We start from the raw sequence: 20386 nt of genomic DNA, 5'->3' as shown, positions 1-20386 counted from the left end.
CCTGTACTCAAAACAGTTTGACTGTCCTCTGTCTTCCCTTCAGTTATGGACTTGCTGCCAGGCTCCCCTTTCCAACTCATGATCTTTGAAAAGCCACTGGAGAGGGAGGAGAAGATGCCCCGGATGAAGTAGCCCTGCTGCTCGGCGTCCTGCAGGAACGGCCGCGCGTTCCCGCTCCCGGCCTGCGGCTCGGGCTCCGACAGGGAGCGGCTGAAGGGCACCCGCAGCGGCCTGCTCCTTGGCAGGAAGGGTGGCTCAGGTGGGTCTTCCTGGAGACTGTCAGCACTGGTAGCATCCATGCTTGCAGAACTTTTGGCAAGACTTGGATCATTGCATTCCCCTTTCAGACTGGAGGAGCTCACTCTTTTGTTTACCCTCCAGAGAGGCCAAGGATGGGTTTGCCACCTGTACGCTGCAAGAGGTTTCTCTGAGTCAAAACTCAACTGCTTGTTCAACTTCTTGCTTTTCATTCGGTGGTACCAATGGGAGTCCTTCAAGGCAGCTATGCCAGCATCTTGTTCTGACAAAGTTCTTCTGAAGGTCCTGGGAGAAAGACTATGATGCTTTTTGAAAGCGCTCATTTTCCACCCTTTGGATTCCGGCGCTTCACTTACATTCCTTGTTGCTTAGTAGTCACGTAGCTGTAGTTCCTCACTCACCAATTTACATCCCCAGTTTCTTTGCTCATGGCTGTGAACTGCAAAACAGCAGAGGTTCTTCCTGAAGACCTTGAGCACCAATCCCAGAACCAGGTATTCCTACATCTCCACAAGAAGGACGTGCCTCACCTGTAGCACACCGACTTCTAATGGCACACGAAGCCTTGCTGAGCTTGCGATCGCTTCCTGGGCTGTCACATTTCTGCACCAAGCTCTCAGGAAATGACTAAAAGAGCTCAGCAATGAAAACCCACAGTGCTGTTCTGTACCAATCACACTTCACTTTTTTCAGTCTACACTAAAGATTTGGTTAAAAAAAAAAAAGGAATGCAAAAAGTACTTTGCTCTAGAGACGCAGCAATGTCTAAGAAAAGTTGAAAAATTACAGTACTCAACTAAGAGTCATGCATATGTTCTTCAGTTAAGTAGCAAAGTATATTACTACATATAAATACAAAGTTTCTATTTACCACAGGTATATTGCATCACTTAAGAGTACCTCAGAGCTGCCTTTTAGAGAAAGGTAATACAGGCAGATTTATCAGAATCGAGTGCTGCAAGCACGAGACAGGAAAGCAAAGAGGAGGAATGGAGGAAGGAGAACAAACCCTGCAACTCAATGCAGTGTAAATACACTGAAGGGAAATAAGTAAAGAGAAGGAGAGAAGGCACTGAGAGGGTGGGTGGGACTTCACCATACACAGACCAAAGGGAAAGGTTTGAGGCAGGGCAAAAAGAACAGGGCAGCAGGAAGATACTCCTTTTTCTCCTCCCCCTTTCTCCCCTTTTTAAACAGCAGAATAGGGGATTATTTTTTATAAATCTAGTTGCAATAAATGAGATGGAAAAAACAGTCCTATCTGCTTAACCAAGAGGAAAAACCCTCTTGCCTTCACTACAATTTAAGAAACAGCTGACTGTTCTAAAATCTCATAAAGAAAATATCCGCTGGTGAACAAAGAACACACTTGCCAAGTTTTAGATCAGAACACTTAAATCTCAAGTCTACTTAAATCCCTGAAAATAGGGGGTTTCTAATGGAAATGCTGACACACCCTTGGCAATAAAATAACAATGAAAACTACTCCTCTAGTTAAATAAAATGATAATCTGGTCTGGCAGACCAATAAAGCTTAACTGACCCACTATGGGATCCTGCCTTTAAGCTAGGCTGCATTCATCAGCCAAAGTACATTCCTGTCAGCTGCAGATGCACAAACTTCCTTACTTATGTGTATATGTGGGAAAGGGTATCACTGCTCCTAGAACAGAGAGGGAGTTACCCTAAAACCTCCTTCAAATTAAAAAATAATTTCTCTACTCAATAGCAAGTTTGACTTTTCAATTATAAATGACAGAAGCAACTATCTAAAAATCACCATGTTTAAGAAGTCACAACAAATAACCAGAAACAGTTCAGACACTGCAATGCAGTTTCTCAGCAAATAATGATGCTGCCTCTTGTGCTCTGTCAACATCACACTGCTCAGAACATAAGTCTGGAATGACAAAATGTACCTAAACCACAGCTCTGCTACAATTTCCATCCAGAGCAATGAAGTTTCAAAGAAGCACAAGCAGTGAATACAGAGATACTGGTACTCCTGTGAAAATGAGATACAGACTCCACCAGAAAAAAAAAAAAAATTTAGCTGGCTTTTGTCTTCTGCTTCTTGATCCCAGGGGTTTCTGATCACCTTTGGTTGCAGCCCATCTGGCCCCATGGACTCACACAGGTTCTTTAAATAACTCCTGACTTAACCCTCACCGATTGCTGGTGGCTGTTCTCCTCCTCAATCCCTTTCACCAAGCACAGAGGGCACGGGTGTCCGTGTTTTCAAGACTGAGGCAAAACCAGGAGCACTGAGAATCCCAGTTTTAACTGGGTCTGCTGTTACTGGCTCCCAAACCCCTTCCAGCAACGGGTCCTCCTTCTCCTTGTTGAGCTTTTTGCTGCTAATGTGGCAGCAGTGCTTTGGCCAAATGCTTTGAATTAGGCAGGTTAGTAAAGCAGGCTTTATGGAACGTCAGGAGTATGAATAAATCCGATGGATGGTGATGTGGTTGGCTCCACTGGCACAAGCCATAATCAGCAGGGAAAGCTGAGAATGTGAGGCAGGCTTCTGGTCAGCTCTGAAAGCTGTGTTTGCACAAGTTTCCACTAACATATTGACATCTCCTTTTGGGTTGGGAGCACGGAAGGGCAGGAGAGGACAGAAAATCCAGACAGACTGTGCAGGAGCTGAAATCCTTGTGGGGGTGCTTGCTGTGGATTTCTAGTGTGCTTTGTAACTCCTGCTGATCTCTGCCAGGCTGGGCACCCACACAGACTCTTGTGACAGCCCTTGGAGAGCCCTTACCTGCCCTACTGGAACACTTGGTACCCCTGAGGAATGACTCAACTTGGATAATACAACCCTAGCAGCACCACGGCAGGGATTTAGCACAACAACACTTTGGACAAGACAGAACATTAGGCAAGACACCAGCCTCTGCATGATCACTGGGATTCTCCCCTCTTTTTTCACCACCATCCTGTGGACACCTGACTGTGCAGAAACATTCCCTTCCAAATATAGCTGGCATTGCATTGATCACTGACTCACAGCCCACCCAAATCAGCAAGGGAGCACACAGAAAGATTAACCATGTCTCAAGTTACAGCACAAAGCAACGTGCAAAACCAGTTATGGGTTAACTGCTACTCAAAATTATTTTTATTGGTGTGGCCAGGGGTTGGACCAGAGCCCTGTACAGACCTAACAATGCAGAGAAAGGCTTCAATAAGCACTCTACGTGAAGCCCAACAACATCAAAGTCACAGTTTAGTTTAAGTTTGAATAATATTGAGAAGGCCCTTTAATTTTTTATTTTTTTACTTCTGGTTTCACTTCTTATTTCATGTTACCACTGCTCAGAAGAACACACTTTGTGATCAAAGGAACGTTATCCTTGGCCTAGCTGAGGTTTCACAGTGTACTCTAGAGAGGGTCTTTCTCAAAGTACTTCTAAAAAGGCAGACAATGTTTACATGTTTATTAACATAAAAACACTGATAGACAAGTTTGCTTAGTCTACCAATAAGATGATTCTTTTAAATAGCTAACTCAAAAATTTTAGCCTGGGCTTGGAGTCAAATCGATCTCTCCCTTCCTTACACACATCGGCAGCAGCAATGATGATGTCCAAAAAAACCCTTTGTCTACACTAATTCAGTGCCACTGAGTTAAAATGTGTCTCAAGTGGCTCCAGCATTTCTTGTGTCCACAGAACATGCAGGCCAGTAATCCAGAAGGCAGAACTTTCTCCTTGATCCCCAGGCCAGTTACTCAGGCTCCAGTCCAGTCCTTCCAGAGCAGCAGTTTATCCTGGGAAGCATTTCACAGTCTCAGTATCACAAAGAAATCAGCTTACAGCAGTGACTGTATTAGTGATGTGAGATCCCCAGCCATACTGAGCCACCCACGCAGCTGTCAGCAGGTAAAAATAATGTCAGGGGAAGAAATGAGTTTGTCAATTAAGTTGAGAAAATCTGAAATATTTTCACTCTTGTTTTTAATACCAGCTGCCTACAAACGTGATCTTCCAGTAGCAAATTTTTCTCAGTTTTCTTTTATTTCTGGTAGTGTTTGCACTTCATTGTGCCAAATCATTCATTTAGCTTTTCAGAAAATTACTATTTTCTTCCTAACAATCCAGTCACTTAATCATCACATTTGACATGTTTAACAGCATTATATTTCACTACTCCTAGATATCTAAGTAATTTATGCACAAAATGCAGATTTGCTATGTTGGAATGGGACTGTATTTCAGCTTTAAGATTGTATTGGGAAAACAATATTTCTTAACTTTATAAGATTTCACAGAAAATATACACAAGCAGCCTTACATTTGCACTGAGCATATGAAGATAAATCTTTGCCAAGGGCCTCCTGTATGGGAATTCTACTCTCCACCATTGAGCTCTCCAGAAAAAAAACTACCCAAATCTACTGCAAAGAGCTTCAGCAATTTCTCAGAGTACGTTGTTTAATAAATACTACCAGCCAATTAAAAAAGTAAAAGAGCAATGCCATAGAAAACCCCAAGTGCACCATTGCCAAGCAGCTGGCGAACCTGGCTCTGATGTTACAAATTAATGTTTAATGCTTTCATGCTCTCTGGAAGCAGTCTAGTGCTTGAGTAAAGGCACTACAAAGTGTAAAATTTGAGTTCATAGCTTATATTGTAAAAAAAGGATGAACTGCAATCTCCCATGACCAAACTCTCCATTCTGAATTAGTTTTGGACCAAACAAACTTATCAGCTTCTCATTTTTTAACAAGATATGGAGGGGAAAAGGAGAAAGAAGACAGTTAAAAGAGGAAAAAAAAAAACAAAACCAAAATGCCACACAGCCATCAACATACGTTAACATTTATTCACTACACTTGGTTTCAATCAAATCCTCTCTTTTAATTAAGAAAAATTAGCAGGCTAAGCAAATACCACTTCTGAAAAGATTCCAGCTTAAGTGCCCAACAAGCAGCCATGAAATGAGCTTTAACCTGTAGAAAAGTAAGTCAAATCGCACCTTGTGTCCTTCCTAGAGAAACCAGAAGGAATACAGAGGGTCAGGGATCCTAGATTTAGCAGTCTAGCTTCCTTTAGCTCTTCTCCCATTTAAAACTAGCCCAGTGCACTGGAACAGTTCATGGAGAAGTAATCAATATAAAAAGCAGGAATGAACACAAAAGTTTTCCAATTGACCCAACTTGACATGTAGTTAAATAGCACAGAAGATGAAAGATTTTTCCTTCCCTTTAAATTAGACACTTTTCAAAATACTAAGTTTTGTTTATGCAAGGCTAAGTAATTAATGACCTAACATCCCCTTCCCATCTCCTATCACCAAGATGCATCTGTTTCCCTCTGCAACATTTCCTGCAGGTGGATATGACTTTTCCTCAGCTCAGGGCACAGCAGTGCACCTGACTTACCCGACCTCTTCATATTTAGTGTTAATTAATGTTTTGAAGTAATACAGAGGACCAATGAAGCAGCACCTCAGAAATTGTTGCACTTGGGGTTAGAGTGACTGGGAGAGGGAGTCCTGGAACTGGTGTGGCTGGAAGACAGAGATCCCCGACTGAACCCAAAGCAGAGCTCCTGAGAGCAAAGCTGCCCCGCGTGCCTCTCACAAACCTGGAGCTGGCCAAGCCTTCAGTGACCACGCTGCAAGCTCACTTATCCCACATAAATCAAGATATGCTGTTTCCACTGTGACCATGAGGTGCCTCTGAACAAGCTAAATGGTGACAGAAGAGCATTTAAATGTCACAGAGCACCTCACCTAAATTTTGGTGCCAAGGCAGGCTGTAACTGCTGTCCTCATGACTCCAAGCCCAACCTGTCACTGCAGCTACAGTTGCAGCAAGCCTGACTCAGCTCTGCTTTTGCCATGGTCTGTTTTCTGAAGGCAGGTACTGAAAACTGTTCAAGACACACAGGAATTTCCACCTGAATATGAGGAAGAACTTCTTCACTGTGCAGTGACCACACACTGGAAGTGATTGCCCACAGAGAGGTTGTGGAGTCTCCTTCACTGGAGATATCCCAGACACATCTGGATGCAATCCTCTGCTCTGTGCTCTGGGATGACCCTGCTTGAGCAGGAAGGCAGGATCAGATAACCCCTGTGCTCCCTTCCAACCTGACTCAATGATTCTGTGATTTCTGCCCTCTAATTCCTCGGCAAAACCACTACAATTTCTCTGCTGATACAAACTCCCCACGTGAAAGTCTCCTGGTTTCATTTTTCCATACTGTTCCCGTGATCTGCATGAGAAGCTGCTACAGCCCTGTCAACTGAGCAGAGCAGAGAGAGATAATTTAAATTTATGAGATGCTGGGCTTTGGATGAGTGCCAGGAAACGTTAGCAAGAAAATCCCATTTCAATACATCACGAATAAACCTGTAGAGTGTCGATGCCAGGTTTTAATTTCACTAGCAATCTTTTGTTGTTGTTGTTGACGACCAAACACAGCTCGTGCCAAGTTTCAAGGGCCATAAAAATGTACATTTAAGAGCCAGCCAGGCACAGGCAGTGGCTGAGCCCACACGCAGCTGCGAGCCACCCCAGCCAGCCAAGGTTTTTAGTAAATAAATAAATGCATGACCTGGAGGTAAACACACCAGCAACTACTCATGTAACAGCAGAATGACCTGTGTGGAGAGAGTGGAGGCACTCCCCTCAGAAATGCGGGGAGATTTAGGGATTTCTGTACGGAAGGAGAGCCCTCAGCCCTGGCCTGTGACACAGCTGCTGCCACAGGTCTGGCTCTTCTGTGGCCTTAACGCTGAGCTGTGACACACACAGGGAGCTCAGGCTGGGGGGAAACCCTCTGGAGCCACAGATCACCAACCAGAGCCCCTGAGAGAGACACCGCACTGAGCTACCTCACTGCCAGCTCCTGCAACTCCACAAATAAATCAGTGTTTATATAGATATATTCACTTTGACTGCATAAAGGAAAAAGCTCTCATGCCCTGTCTGACATTCATTTTTTAATGATTACAGGTTGGGCTTAGTACCATCAGAAATATCATACACAAGCTGCTCATTTCCGTTTGTAATAGCCTTGTTTTTCAGCAGGCAAAATTAACTTCCCATCACCCCTCTTCATTCCCAGATGAAGTGTTTGGGATTTTTGTGGAGAAAGTGGGGAAAGAAAATCATTACTGCTGCAATCTTAAAGCAAGGGTTTTACCAGCAAAACACAGTTTTATTCCTAGATGTGATCCCTGTGTTCATCAAACCAATCACAGCCTAAGCTACTATGGGAAGAAATACAGTTATAGTATATAGGCAACTTAATGGATAAAAATCCCAAAATGGTCTTGGTAACTATGCCCAAATAGCAGGTGCATTTAGTCGAACTTTCCAGCCTTGATTTTTATGTAGAAAAGAACATATCACTGCAGACTGCTGCAAAAATAAGACCTATCAACTCTCCACCAAGGATGTTAGGAGCTGGGTTTGTAATTTCATTCTGGGTATTTTTTATCAGTTGCTGTAACTGTTATTTTATTTATAATTTATTTATTAACTTATTTTATCCTTTTTTAGAGTGAATAAACTGTATTTATATCAACAACTCCTTCATACAATACTAGTTTTATAAATAAATTTTAAAATGTAAATATATTTTAAAAGCTTCTCAAGCCCTGGAAATCCCACTGTAAGAGCCAACTGGCAGCAAAAGATAACCACCAGCTAATTGACAACACTCTTCAAAATCACTGGAGAGTGTACTCTTACAGTGTATATAAACAAAGAACTTTAGCAACATGCATAATTAAATTCTTGCATTTATCATCTAAACACCACCAGTAATAGAAATACCCTGTCTGCTGTGACGACCTTTCAGACTGAGTCCAACCATGAGCCCAAAACTCCAAGTACACCACTAAGCCATGTCCCTGGACAGCAAAACACAAGGAAGAATTTACAAATCCAGAATTATTTTAGGCTCTGAATTTAAGCAGGGAAACTCCTTGAGCTGGATAAGAACTATCCTAACGCCCTCCTTGCAGCCCCATCAGAATGTTGTGTTAATATCAGCAATTAAAGTGTAACAACTGACAACAAATCAGTGACAGCTGGGATTTAGGCTCAAACCTTCATCTAAATGGAGAAATATACTCCAGAGAGGAAAGATTAGACCTCCTAGTATCTCAAAATTCAAAAAAATTTGAAATTAAAACACTTAGGAGCAGCATGGAAAAAGGGTCTGTGTAAAATTCCAGGTGCTACAGCACTGCATTGAGAAAGCAGTAAGAGAAACAACCAAAAAATAAATTTAAAAAATATATTTGGGGAGGGGGGGGGGGGTTGTGGGAGAAAAAAGAGCATTTCTTAAATGTAAATGACCTTCTAAGCAGCAGAGTTTTCCCTCCACAGGTTGTCTGTCAGGAACAGCCTTGACTCAGTGCAGAAGCCACGTGTCAGGGACAGTGATGAAGATGTACCTGCTGCCAGGCCTGGAGGAGATTCCAGCACTGCCAACAGAGCCAAAGGGTGAAGCAAGGTGACCTGCAGGCACCAAACCAGCTCGGAGAGAGAAAAGAGCACACCCTCTTGGGCTGAACCTCTGTGCTTGCAGTTTAAGGAATGATTAAAGATGTCCAGTGTAGGATGTGGCTCGTGACACAGCATGTGACTTCCAAGTGATGAACCTGTGTGTCCTGGCACTGGCCTGGGAATTTCAAGGTACAAATTTCAATGTAAAAAAAGAGTCTCTCCCCAAAATGGAGAGATACAGGAGAACTTCAAGTTTTGAAGGGACAGGAAGGAGGGAGGAAGAGAAGGAAGATCATTTCTCTTTCACAGACTGCTTAAGGAACTAATTTGTGACACGTGCACACACTTCCTCACCACAGGACAAAACAAGTGGACATTGTGGAAAAGGATTTGGATGAAGTACAAATCATTACATCCCAGGCAGGGTCCCAGGCCACCAAGGCCACCCTCAGCACTGCTGTGGGTGCCAGCTGCTCGTGGAGCCCCATCCTTCAGCAAGCCATGCACAAGCACTTCATCTCTTTTGTGTCTTTTCATTCATTATTATGGTACCAGAGATCACTTCTATTTCAAGTTCCAAAACCCAAAATGACTGGTTTTGTTCCATTAGGTGTGAACACCAGATGACTGGAACTGCCTCTCTCTGAGGTCAATCCTTCTCAAACTGAGCACAGTCCCCTTTGTAAGTCTGTGTGAGCAGGACTTTCAGTAGGCAGCCACTGTTTAGCAATCTCTTTTGAAAAGATACAGTCTCAATTATTTTCATGGCAAAAAATGGAATTGTAACCAAAAGGCTTACAGAACCATGAAAAAAAAACAAAAAAACAAAGGAAACAAACCCCCTAGAACTGCATACTCTTGCTTAGAGCAAAATCCTCTCCAGTTGACATTTCTAAAATGCCTTTTTGTTTTGTTTTGTTTTCTCACTTCATGGGTAAAAGGGAAAATGAGCTGATATTTGCTATTTTTACCTTAACCACACTAGCACTGTCAGTAAACCATGCTCCATCCTCATCAAGCAGCATGGAACTGCTGTGAACAATAAAGTCTGACTTTGAAATTGTACCTTGAAGTCTCAAACCAACCTGCCAACAAGTCCAGAATATTTGCTCTAAATGTAAAACACAAAAGCACTCTGGGTTTTATAAAGACACAAGCAACCACCAGAGTTAGACTAAATTAATGAGCATGTGTACTCCAATTCCAACAGACAGGACAGCACTGTCTGGCTTCACTTAGGAACTTGTTATAATCTCTGCCTTATAAAAAGGTTTTTACACATATGAAACACTCATATACCAGTGAGACATAAAATCAGGATGTAATCAAATCTCCACAGTTTTATGTACAAATCCCTCGGGACTTTAAGCTGCAAAACCAAACGTGAATAATTGCATCTATTTTCTAATAAAGACCATGTGCTCTGGGGCACAAATACACAAGTTTTCAAGAGCTCTGCATAATATTTTTGGAGGTATTTCTACTTCAAATAAGCAATCCAGTTAAGCATAGATAAACACGCACACACATCGGTGACCTTCTTTAAACAATGCACCAATCACTGTGATAAATCTGGTTGCCAAATCTAAATATAGACTTTCAGGAAAAAAACAATGGAGTTTGAGCAAAAGAGACCTTCTCCTATTTACTGTTTACCTAATTATCCAAATGAATGTGCAGTTTGGCCTCTCTCCCCTTTTGGAGCAGCGTGAGCACATTCCCACTGGGAGCCAGGAGAGCTCTGGCTGTTACTGGAATCGCAGCGTGATCCGGCACATTTGATGCTCTGAGTGCACTTGGTGCAATTTCAAAGTTTGTCTCACAGTTTGGGTATGTGCACACTCTGCTTCCCCCAGACAGCCCCATGCCTGACACAAGGCAGATAGGCACTGCAGGACTGAGTCACTGCTACAGAAACAGGCTTTTAAAAAAATGTCTTAAAATTCTTTTTTTCAAATCGGAGGAGGAAGAAAAATCCCATTCAAAACCCACACTTAAGTTTCCAACTTCGGGTGCCCAAGCAGGAAACGAGGGGAGGAGGGAGCACAGGGCAAAAGGAGGAGGAGAAAGTTCTATTCAGGGCTGTATTTTTAGACTATTACTAATTTTGTTTTGTCACTGCACTGCAGAAGCTAAACCTGGGTGAATTAATGCAGCATTATCCTTTCTAATTTTTGCTCAGTCCAGGTTGCAGTCTAAACCTAATCTCCTTACAGGGGACATGGCAAGGCATTTGCTCCCCCTGCCCTGCTGTGGCTCATATCTTTCCACCAGATATTCCTGCCTGCAGCACACATCAGTATTCCCTCTCTTCCCCAAAGCATGTAAAAAACAAGGAGAATTCCCCCCTTTTGTGTTTGGAAACAAAAATCTACGTACTGAGGACACCAAACCTGAAATCCTGATTTGTTGTGAAGTACACCAAGACAATGGTATTTATAACCACTACGTATGGGAAGGAACACCACTGAAATGCTTTTCCTTCTTGCTAAAAATATTAACATCTTAAAGTGTCTTTGCCTTTCTTGATTTATGGATATTTATAAGCCAAATTCTGCTGGGCAGGCCGAGGCTAGAGGAGAGAAATCTGTGCCCTCTATTCGCTGCTCTATTTTAGTCAGGAACAGTTATGCATCCCATTTATTTTCATTGTTTCAAAGCAAGTTAGTTTTAACTTGTATTTTTAAAACAAGCTTCTGTCCCCAGCTGTCATTATTAGGGTTATTGCCAACCTATTTTTTAATTTCCTTTCTCCACATTTGCACAGCACAGGCCCGACCCATTTGTGACTTCCCGAGATGCAAGTTGCCACACATAGATCAATTACACAGAAATACAATGACTTACAGTAAAGAAATCATTGGGGAAAAAACAAACATATGGACCTCAACTTCTTTATAAATATCTTCAAAAAGGAGCCTGGAAACATCCCACCCCAGGCTGGCAGTGCACAAGGCAGAAGTGGCAGGGAGTGGCAAGGGAAGAGGCAGACAGACAAGGATTTCATTTTTTGTCTTATTAAAGTTCTGCTTTATTCTTTCCAGAAAAATAAGAAAGGCCAGGAAATCCTCAGAATTTGGCATTCCCAACACCACCTCTTTAGATGAACACAAGGTCCTTGCTTCCTGTTCCCTCCTCATTTCACAGCAAGTGAGGACAGAGCAGGACAATGCCAACGTCAGAAGTGCTACAAACAAGAGAAGGAGCTCTGTAAGTCAATCCTGTGCCAAATTTGGGTTATTCTATTTATTTCTATTCCATACTAATTCATCCAGTTTTTTAAACTATGAAAATTCAAACCCAGATCAGGTCTTACAAGTCACTAAAGCTCCTCCTATGCTTCTCATCTCTGGACCAAGGATTAGCTGGCCCAGCTTCCTGCAAAAGAGTGTCTTCTCTGACCATCAGCAGCCAGAAGAATTTGGGGGTGGAGAAGGTTAAACAGGAAGGAAAGAGGAAAGGAAAAGATCTCAAAGCCCAGAAAAAGCCTCTCCCCACTGCTGTAGGGGAAAGGAGGGGACACAGGGACCCAGGTTAGTACTTCTGCTCACACCAGGCATGGAAATGTAGGAAAGGTGATGGAACACATAAAAATCTCCTTTCCAACCAGTGCCTTAGGCTACAGCTTTGGAGCAGCTGTGCTATCCTGCATCTCAACCACAGTGCCAGGCACCAGCAGCTTTAAGCTAAAAGGTGCTGGTGCTCAGGATTGACACACAATTTAGAGACCCATGAGAAGCTGCTGTGGTTTCACCATCATGCAGCTGGCATGATGTCCAGCAAGAGGGGCCAACTCTCACCTCCCTGTACAAACACACATTTAGGGACAACTGAAACAAAACCAAAAATCAAGTTCTTCCTGTCTGAAAAGCTGTCAAGCATATCAAGTCCTTCTTTTACCTTCCTGACTGTCTAGAAAACTAACATAAGGAAAGTGATTATTACTCTGGAATAAACTGTAGTAGAAGAAAAAAAAAAAAAAAGGCAAATCTGAGTTTATCTTCTTAAAATATAAACCCCTTAAGGATATTCCTTAATATGCTGCAATTAAATACCAAAAGCCAATCCAAGATAAGCCTTAACAAATCACCTTGAGATTTTAACAAATTGTGGTTTGGTTTGGGGGATTTTTCAGTGCATCTGTTAACACATTTACCTGCCCTGTCAAACATACTTCTGAAGTTCTCACACCAGATGAACACAGCAGCCAGAATACAAAGCGGGCAAGACAGTCTGAGACAACTGAAATAACTGTTTCAATAAAGAGGGTTTGAATATTTAATTATTAAACTACAAAGTCTCAGGTCTCAGCTTGCATCATATAAAATTTCAGTGAACTTAAATGCACAAAGAGAGTAGGTTTAGATTAGATATTGGGAGGAAATCCTTTGCTGTGAGGGTGGGGAGGCCCTGGCACAGATTACCCAGAGAATCTGTGGCTGCTCCATCCCTGGAAGTGTGCAAGGCCAGGTTGGACAGGGCTTGGAGGAGCCAGGGATATTTGAAGGTGTCCTGCACATGGCAGGGCTTGGAACAAGATAAGCCTTAAGGTCCTTCCCACCCAAACCTTCTGGGATTCTATGATAAATTCATCTACCAGATGCAGCAACGTCACTGTGGGAAGCTGCACATCTGCCATCTAACTTTTGGATTATTTTAATTCTCATAAATGAAAAAGAAATTACTGATACCAAAGTGCTTGAAAAGAGCTCATAATACTACAGATATTTACTGTCCTACAGTAAATATACAGTTGCTTTTACACTTTAAAAATATTTAGTTGTTGATACATAAAATAACACCTATTTAGTCTTTAGAGCTAAAGAGTTATCTTAACAAGCTCTCTTTTGAGTCTGCATTTCAAGTCTTTCCTTTCTGGATCCCTAAAGATTAGGTGCTGGCCATATTTCTGATGCACAGAAGGCATGAGCTCCTCTTTGTCTTCTTATTTATTTTGTTCCTCATCATCCACAGATGATGTTCCCCAAGCAGCTGAGAAGTAGAATGCTCTGTTCCCAGAGCCAATGCCATGAGTCACTGTGTACTCACAAGTCAGGGTACAAGATCTCCCAACGCTTTCCCCCCAAATCCCAACCACTTTGCAAGCCTCTATTGTGCCTAAATTAAACAGCTTTTGATATCAAGTGAATAAAAATTTACAATTCCTGCCAAGCCACTAAACCACATTCAAATGGCAGAATGTACACCCAATTTAGCATTTCTTAGTGGTTTAGGTAGAAATTCAGGTATGCAGGGAATGACTTTGCAAAGCTGTAATGGTCATCTTGACAGAGGAATATAACTAAGTCTGTGAAGTCTGGAGAGAATCAACAACTCAACATTTAGTGGATCTCAGAAGTACAGGCAAAGGCCAGCAAATCCAAAAAGTCACTGCTCCCACTGGGCTCCTGTACCCTGCAGGAGCTCTAGCTGTGAGCAGACCTTGTAGGAGCACTTTGTTGTTCTGAGCTGTTTAAAACATTTCACTTTGGTGCTTGTGGTTTAACAATGCCACAGTTTCAAGTGGTTCATCAAAGGAACCTGTAAGCAAAGGTGGGAGGACACAAATACCTCTTAAACTGGCTTTGTTAACTAATGGGTCTGCAGTAGAATTTGAAGACTGCAAGAAGTTTTCCAGAAATAGTGTATGATTTATGCAGAGATGATTGCACATCAATTTCTTATTCAGAATCTTTGTCACATTCACTGGGAAAAAAGTTGAGTTTATTTCTGTCCTTCATTCTTCTACCCTACTGGGTTCTTTCAGTTACTTTTCCCACTTACTCTCCTCTGCTCTTCCCAGGCAACAAACTATCAAACACAGCCAATAAATGGATTAAATCCCACAAGCTTTTCTGCTGTAGTCACTGTGCTTTTCACAGCTGAATAGTTCATATCCATTCTGTTTCCATTTATAGGGATTGATCATTGAATTGAACAGGAAAGTTCATCCACCTGCACTTCTGCTTTCAGCCTATTTTTGAAAGTCTTTCTTATAATCACAACTCTGGACTATCAAATGAATCACAGTTCAATAGATTCAATACTGCAAAAAATTTCTATTCCAACACTAACTTTTGTCTTTTTAAAGCTGGCAATGAAAGAATATTAAAATAGAAGTTGCAGCTCTTTTATCATTAAGGCATCTAAATTTTGTACTACATAGATATTAAGGGAATTTCTGAATGAACCAGAAGGTGGCAATTTCTGGGTAATCCCACCAAAGCCAGGAAAAGGCAGGGGGAAGGAAAATCACTGCTCTCACATTCTTTTCCTATTATTAAATGCAATATAATTAAATGCAAGGGTTCCCTGTAAAATAACTGAAGCCAATCACCACAAACTACACTACAGAGAAAATTAGGCAGAACCTACGCAGCAATACAGAAGAGAATAGTGACACACAACACAATGTTTCACTAAAGGATGAATAAATGTGCATTTAAAGCTCAGAAACCTAGAGCCAGAAATAAGAGGCAAAACAAGACAGAGGAAGGGCAAGGGAAGAGAAGGAAGAAACATGTGCTCATTATCTCAAGAGCTTAACTCCAGAGATTCCAGGAGGAGTGAAGAAGCAGCAAAGAGATTCCAGTGCAGCAGCTTCTGACACAGACAGGGCTAATGGCCATTAGCTCACCAGACACATTTGAGGATTGACGTGGAACTCTTGAAATCTGACAGGTAGAAAGCTTCAATTTAGCAAGAATAGTTATTTAAAGCACTTACTTGGGAAAAAGCTGAATTTAGCTCAAAGAAGAGGCCACTGCCTGCGACTGGCCCAAAAAGTACCTGGCCATGGCAAAAATTTCATACAGGAACTTCTAAGACTTTAAAATCTACAGACACAAGCAGGAAATTAATGTTTGTAATTTTTCTGACAAGCCTAATTATAACTTTCAGCCCCAGAGTTAATTTCAGTATTCACAAAACTCAGTTTAAATTCACTCTTCCTACTACCTAAGCTATCATCTAACTTGTTATCTCCTCTCAGGCACTACAAAAACTGAAACTGGAAACCTCATTTTCAAAACTAATTCTCTTACTGGTACCTGATAACAACCCTCAGGATTACAAATTTAATCACAGTAATAACTGCATACACTGACAAGTGAACCCAAATACTTCCAGTGTTTACACCAGCAGCAATAATTAGTGTTTTGTCGTGTCAGAAAGTGACTGCAAATTTACCTCCACAAGGAAAGTGACTGGAACAATACAAGTAGCAGTCCCTTACTGAAGAAAAGACACAGAGATACAAGAACAGGAAAAAGGTTGCTTTTAATATAAGGTACCTTCAGAGAAAATACAATTTATTGCCAAAGTGATTTACTACTAATCCACCTTTTTTTTTTTTTTAAGAGGCTAAAATGTTTTCATTATTAAAAAAAATTATAAGAAAAATCTATAGTAAGCTCCCAGTAAACAGAAATAGGAACTTGCTAAGATTTTTTACTTTACATGGCTCAGTTTCCTCTCCCTCCTGCAATTATCTGTCTGCAGAGGAAATAGCACACAACATTCTGTGCCTGGCTAGGAGGTTCATAAGGACAATGAATACACAAGGTAATACCATGTTATTTTTAAACAGATCCTTTTCTTTTTTTGTTGTTTGTTTTTAAAGACTTTTAAAAGCCTTTCTGCAGGCAGGATTCTGATGGCTCCATGACAGAAGAATGCAGCAGTGCTAAATGCAAAACAGATTTAGAATATTTTTGACACCTGTGCCGCAAGGCTGTCATTAAAGGAGATGCTTTTGTGAGCAAATATGTTCTACAATGTGTTCACTTGACAGGGCAGCATAAATGTCACTGCACTCAGGTGATTAAATCCCTACTGAAACTCCCTGAGCCATGAGTCCTGATATGACAGCTCAGGGGCTACCACCCCTAAAAGCCATACTGCTCCATGTAAAGGTAAAGGTCCCCGATGTATCATCCTCAGCACTCTCAGAAGATATTCCTGATGCTTAAATAAAATTACTCGAGATCCCTGTTACTGCCATTATTTACCTGCCAACAGAAATGTAAAGATGGTGCAGCCATTAAGGCTGTTACTTTTCTGCTATTTGAGAGCTTTGATGTGACAACCTGAACTTTCATTTAACAGCTTCTTGCATCCCCTGTCATCCTGCAGAACCTCCAGGTGATTAGGCAGCATCAGCTGTGGTGATGCAGCTGAAATAAGGGCTGTCATAGTTAGAAAACAGAGGATACTGCTTAGCTAAATCCTTCTCCATACGTTTTTGCTCCTTTGCTATTCTTTATTGTGTTGCGTTTTCATTCAGTTTGTATTTTTATATAAGAAAAACAATGCTCAAGAGCGACCAATTTCAGTTGACTTAAAAGTCTCTTCAGCTAGGGCACAGCTCAAGCTTATTTCAAAGGTAAATTTGGATTTACCTCAAATCTAAACAACAGTTTGCATTTTCTCTGCAGCTGTACACCAGCAGACAGGCAAATTAAAGAGTACTTAAAAGTAGTAGGGATCTCAAGAGAGGAGAGATAAATCCAGCAGTGTTTGTTAGTCTGGCAAAATGCCATTTGCTGATTTTGACCATGACATTTTATAACCTTTTTGTTTTAAATAAAGATCAAAACCTTAGGATGCTGTTTCACCACCACTTCACAAAGTGCTCACAATTTCTCTACCATAACCAACCTTAAACATATTTATACATTAATAGGAGTCATTAAAAATATTTCATTATAATTAAATACTGCATTCTAAAGGGGTCATCAAAAGCCCTACTGTCTCAAAGTACGTGGAATATAAATCCTGTTGAAATAGTATCTGACCACATCTGTTCTTATACAAAAGTCACCACTTAGAAGTCCCTTTTAAAGTCTGATATTTCATGTACTTCATTAATCCTGAAATCTCTGAAAGCTGCTGTAAGTTGTTAGTGGCTAATCAAATGCATAAATTTGGACCACACAAACCCATGATCACTTTCAGATCTCCTTCAAGTAAATCTCCTCCTAACAACTAAGAATGAAAGAAAATATTATTTTTAATAACATGAGAAATGCTAAATAAAGAAGAACAGTCAAAGACTCCACTTAGTAAAGACAAAAATCAACATCTTTTGCAGCAGATTTTTTTCTACCAAAATTAAATGTGGCAACACAGAATAAGGTGTAGATCTGTATTTTTGCTGCTCCCCACATCATAAACACTGGAAAATAAATATTGTTAAGTGTCATTTGTGCTTCTTTGTAATAGTTACTTCCTGTGCCATTTCTTCTTCCATCTGACTGCTAATTGCAGTGGTCCTTTTATCCATGGGCTGGTATGGAGACTTGGGCAGCAGGCTGGGATTACAACCAGAACTGAGGTCCCAAGCACATGCAGAAACCAGACTGGCTTCAGGCACCAGCCTTTCCTGGGGTAGAATAAGTGCCTGTATTTACACACCCTATCCAAGTGCTTTTTCAATGGGTACACTTGTTCCAGATCACATTCCCTTCACCTCATTCTCCCAGCATCCTCAGCTTCCTAACATCCTGCAGGCATTTGAAAAAAAAAAAAAAAATTAACACACCTCCCCACATTGTAAACAGTGAGATTTAAGAAAAAAAAAACAACAAAACAACACAGCTCTCCAGGGGTTCTGAAATCATGCTGCTGAAAGTTATCAAAGCCAAGGCTATTTACACGTTGCCCTATTGGCTGTGTTTCCCTCAACAAAGAATTGTGCTTTCAAACATGGATGGACTAAAACTTCTCTGAAGAAAGGTACACAAGGTATGTACACAAAGTACACTTTACACAAAGTAAATGTGTGTTCTAGTCAATAGTTGCTAGACTTGCCTATAAAAAAACCCTCTATGTTAATTCTCATTCCACTTGAAATTTCACTTGAAGTCAGTTTAATTCCATTCTCCTTATTCCTGAAGCAAATAAAAGGGGCCTAGAAGAGGGAGTCCTACTTGGAGAAGGACTTTTGACAAGGGCATGTAGTGACAGGACAAGGGGAATGGCTTCACACTGACAGAGGACAGGGTCAGATCAGATATCGGGAAGAAATTCTGCCCTGTGAGAGTGGTGAGGCACTGGCACAGGTTTCCCAGAAGCTGTGGCTGCCCCATCCCCAGAAGGGTCCAAGATCAGGTTGGAGGGCACTTGGAGTAAGCTGGTTTAGTGGAAGCTGTCCCTGTCCATGGCAGGGAGGTTGGATAGAGATGATCTTTAAGGTCCCTTCCAATCAAACCATTCCATGGTTCTATGACATTTATTTTCCCTCAGCTTCTTTTTGTAAAGACTGGTTAATTTGCCCAAAGTCCCAAGCTATTTATAGAGAGATCAAGGAGATCTCCTCTACAGTTTCCTGCATTTGTCATAATGCAATCAAGGAGATTACTCTGTTTCAAGTCATATTTCAAGGCAGAAAGTCATGGATTCTGAGAAGTCCTGAGTAAGTAGGGAGAGATCAGTAAAAGTTTGGGCTAGAAGGGAATTGCATCTGCCAATAAGATCTCCTTCCCAGCAAAAGGGAACACAATACTTGGCACATCCAGTCTGTAACTTCTGCACAAGAGAAGTGCTTGTGCCTACACTGCCCCCTCCACACTCTCAGCTACAGCCCTGGGAGAGATTGCCAGCAGCCAATCACACAAAAGTCCTAATTTCAAAGAACAACTTTTCATTAAAATTCACACACTGATAAAATTGGCACTTGGATAAACTTTACCACATGTGGCTCAGATTGTGTCCTCCTATCCTTGCCCCAGCCTGGAGCAAAGAAGTTGTCCTGCTTCAGGAGGGCTGTTTCAGTCTTTGATAACTCACCTAATCAGTCCTAATTAGTCAGAATCATTGAAGAGCCTTCTGCCCTACTAAAGAGTCATTCCCTCAGATATGGCACTGCAGAAATTGTTTCCTGCTGAGGCACTTTGGAATGTCTGCTTAACAGAACAGCAGCATGAAGAAAGGTGCTTGCACGAGAAAGTCACAAGGCTAACAAAATCAATTCTTGACATTTGAGACAGTCTCTTAAAAACAGTCACTGGGTATGCATATAATCACACGCCATAATTATGCTAATTTGCACAATTAAGAGCTGGATAAACACCATAAATTTAAATGAAAAAACCCAGGCACAGTCTGGTGCTGCTACTGGAATATTTTAAAATCCATAATATCCAACACTGCTGATGACAATTTCTGTAACCACGCAACACGAGAGCACCTTACTGAAATCCAGAGAGATACTCGCCACCAAATCAAAAGAAAAGGGACAAAGCAATAAAATGGTTTCTTTTATAGCTCAGTGCTGTTTTCTTCTCAGCCTCATCTTTTGGTGCAGTCACAACTGACACAACAGTTTAAATGCTCCTGAGATGCCAGTCTCGTCCAAACTTCCTACTCATTCCAAAACTTCCAAATTAGACAGACTGGTGCTGTTAGAGAGCCAAGCTAAGGCAGAAATCCCAGGGCAGGCTAAGAAACAGATTTTAAACACATTCAGCTGGATAACCATCTTCTCCACGGACAAAGGCTTCGGCATTTTCAGGTGCAAGTGCACACTGGTGTGCAATCTCACACTGGAGATGAAAGATGAAAACAGCAATACCCAACAGCTCTCTGCCCCATTTCTCCTCCCAGGCACCTAAGCCCTCCTGAGCAGTTATCTCTGCCATCAGACAAGATGTTTCCCGTACT

The 20386-nt window shown here is 41.5% G+C and overlaps 1 protein-coding gene across 18 annotated transcripts in view; it reads right to left on the bottom strand.

The window, feature by feature from the left end:
- The window catches only part of RASAL2 (RAS protein activator like 2), a 163047-nt gene that overhangs the window by 105094 nt on the left and 37567 nt on the right, over nt 1-20386 (bottom strand). For 4 of the 18 annotated variants that reach the window (XM_085586669.1, XM_085586672.1, XM_085586673.1 and 1 more), the window contains exon 1: nt 2-20375. The exons of 8 other annotated variants lie outside the window; for them this stretch is intronic. In XM_085586669.1, the coding sequence (XP_085442795.1) occupies nt 2-581 (580 nt within the window). In that variant the 5' untranslated portion in view covers nt 582-20375. Of the gene's footprint in view, nt 1; nt 20377-20386 lie in introns of those variants that run through there. 6 more of the 18 variants (XM_085586668.1, XM_085586671.1, XM_085586670.1 and 3 more) reach the window with 3 other exon arrangements.

Source organism: Lonchura striata, chromosome 8 (genome assembly GCF_050655825.1).
Source record: "Lonchura striata isolate lonStrDom1 chromosome 8, ASM5065582v1, whole genome shotgun sequence".
Lineage (NCBI taxonomy): Eukaryota > Metazoa > Chordata > Aves > Passeriformes > Estrildidae > Lonchura > Lonchura striata.
The sequence above is the reverse complement of the archived record's forward strand: the minus strand, read 5'-3'. Positions and strand labels throughout refer to the sequence as shown.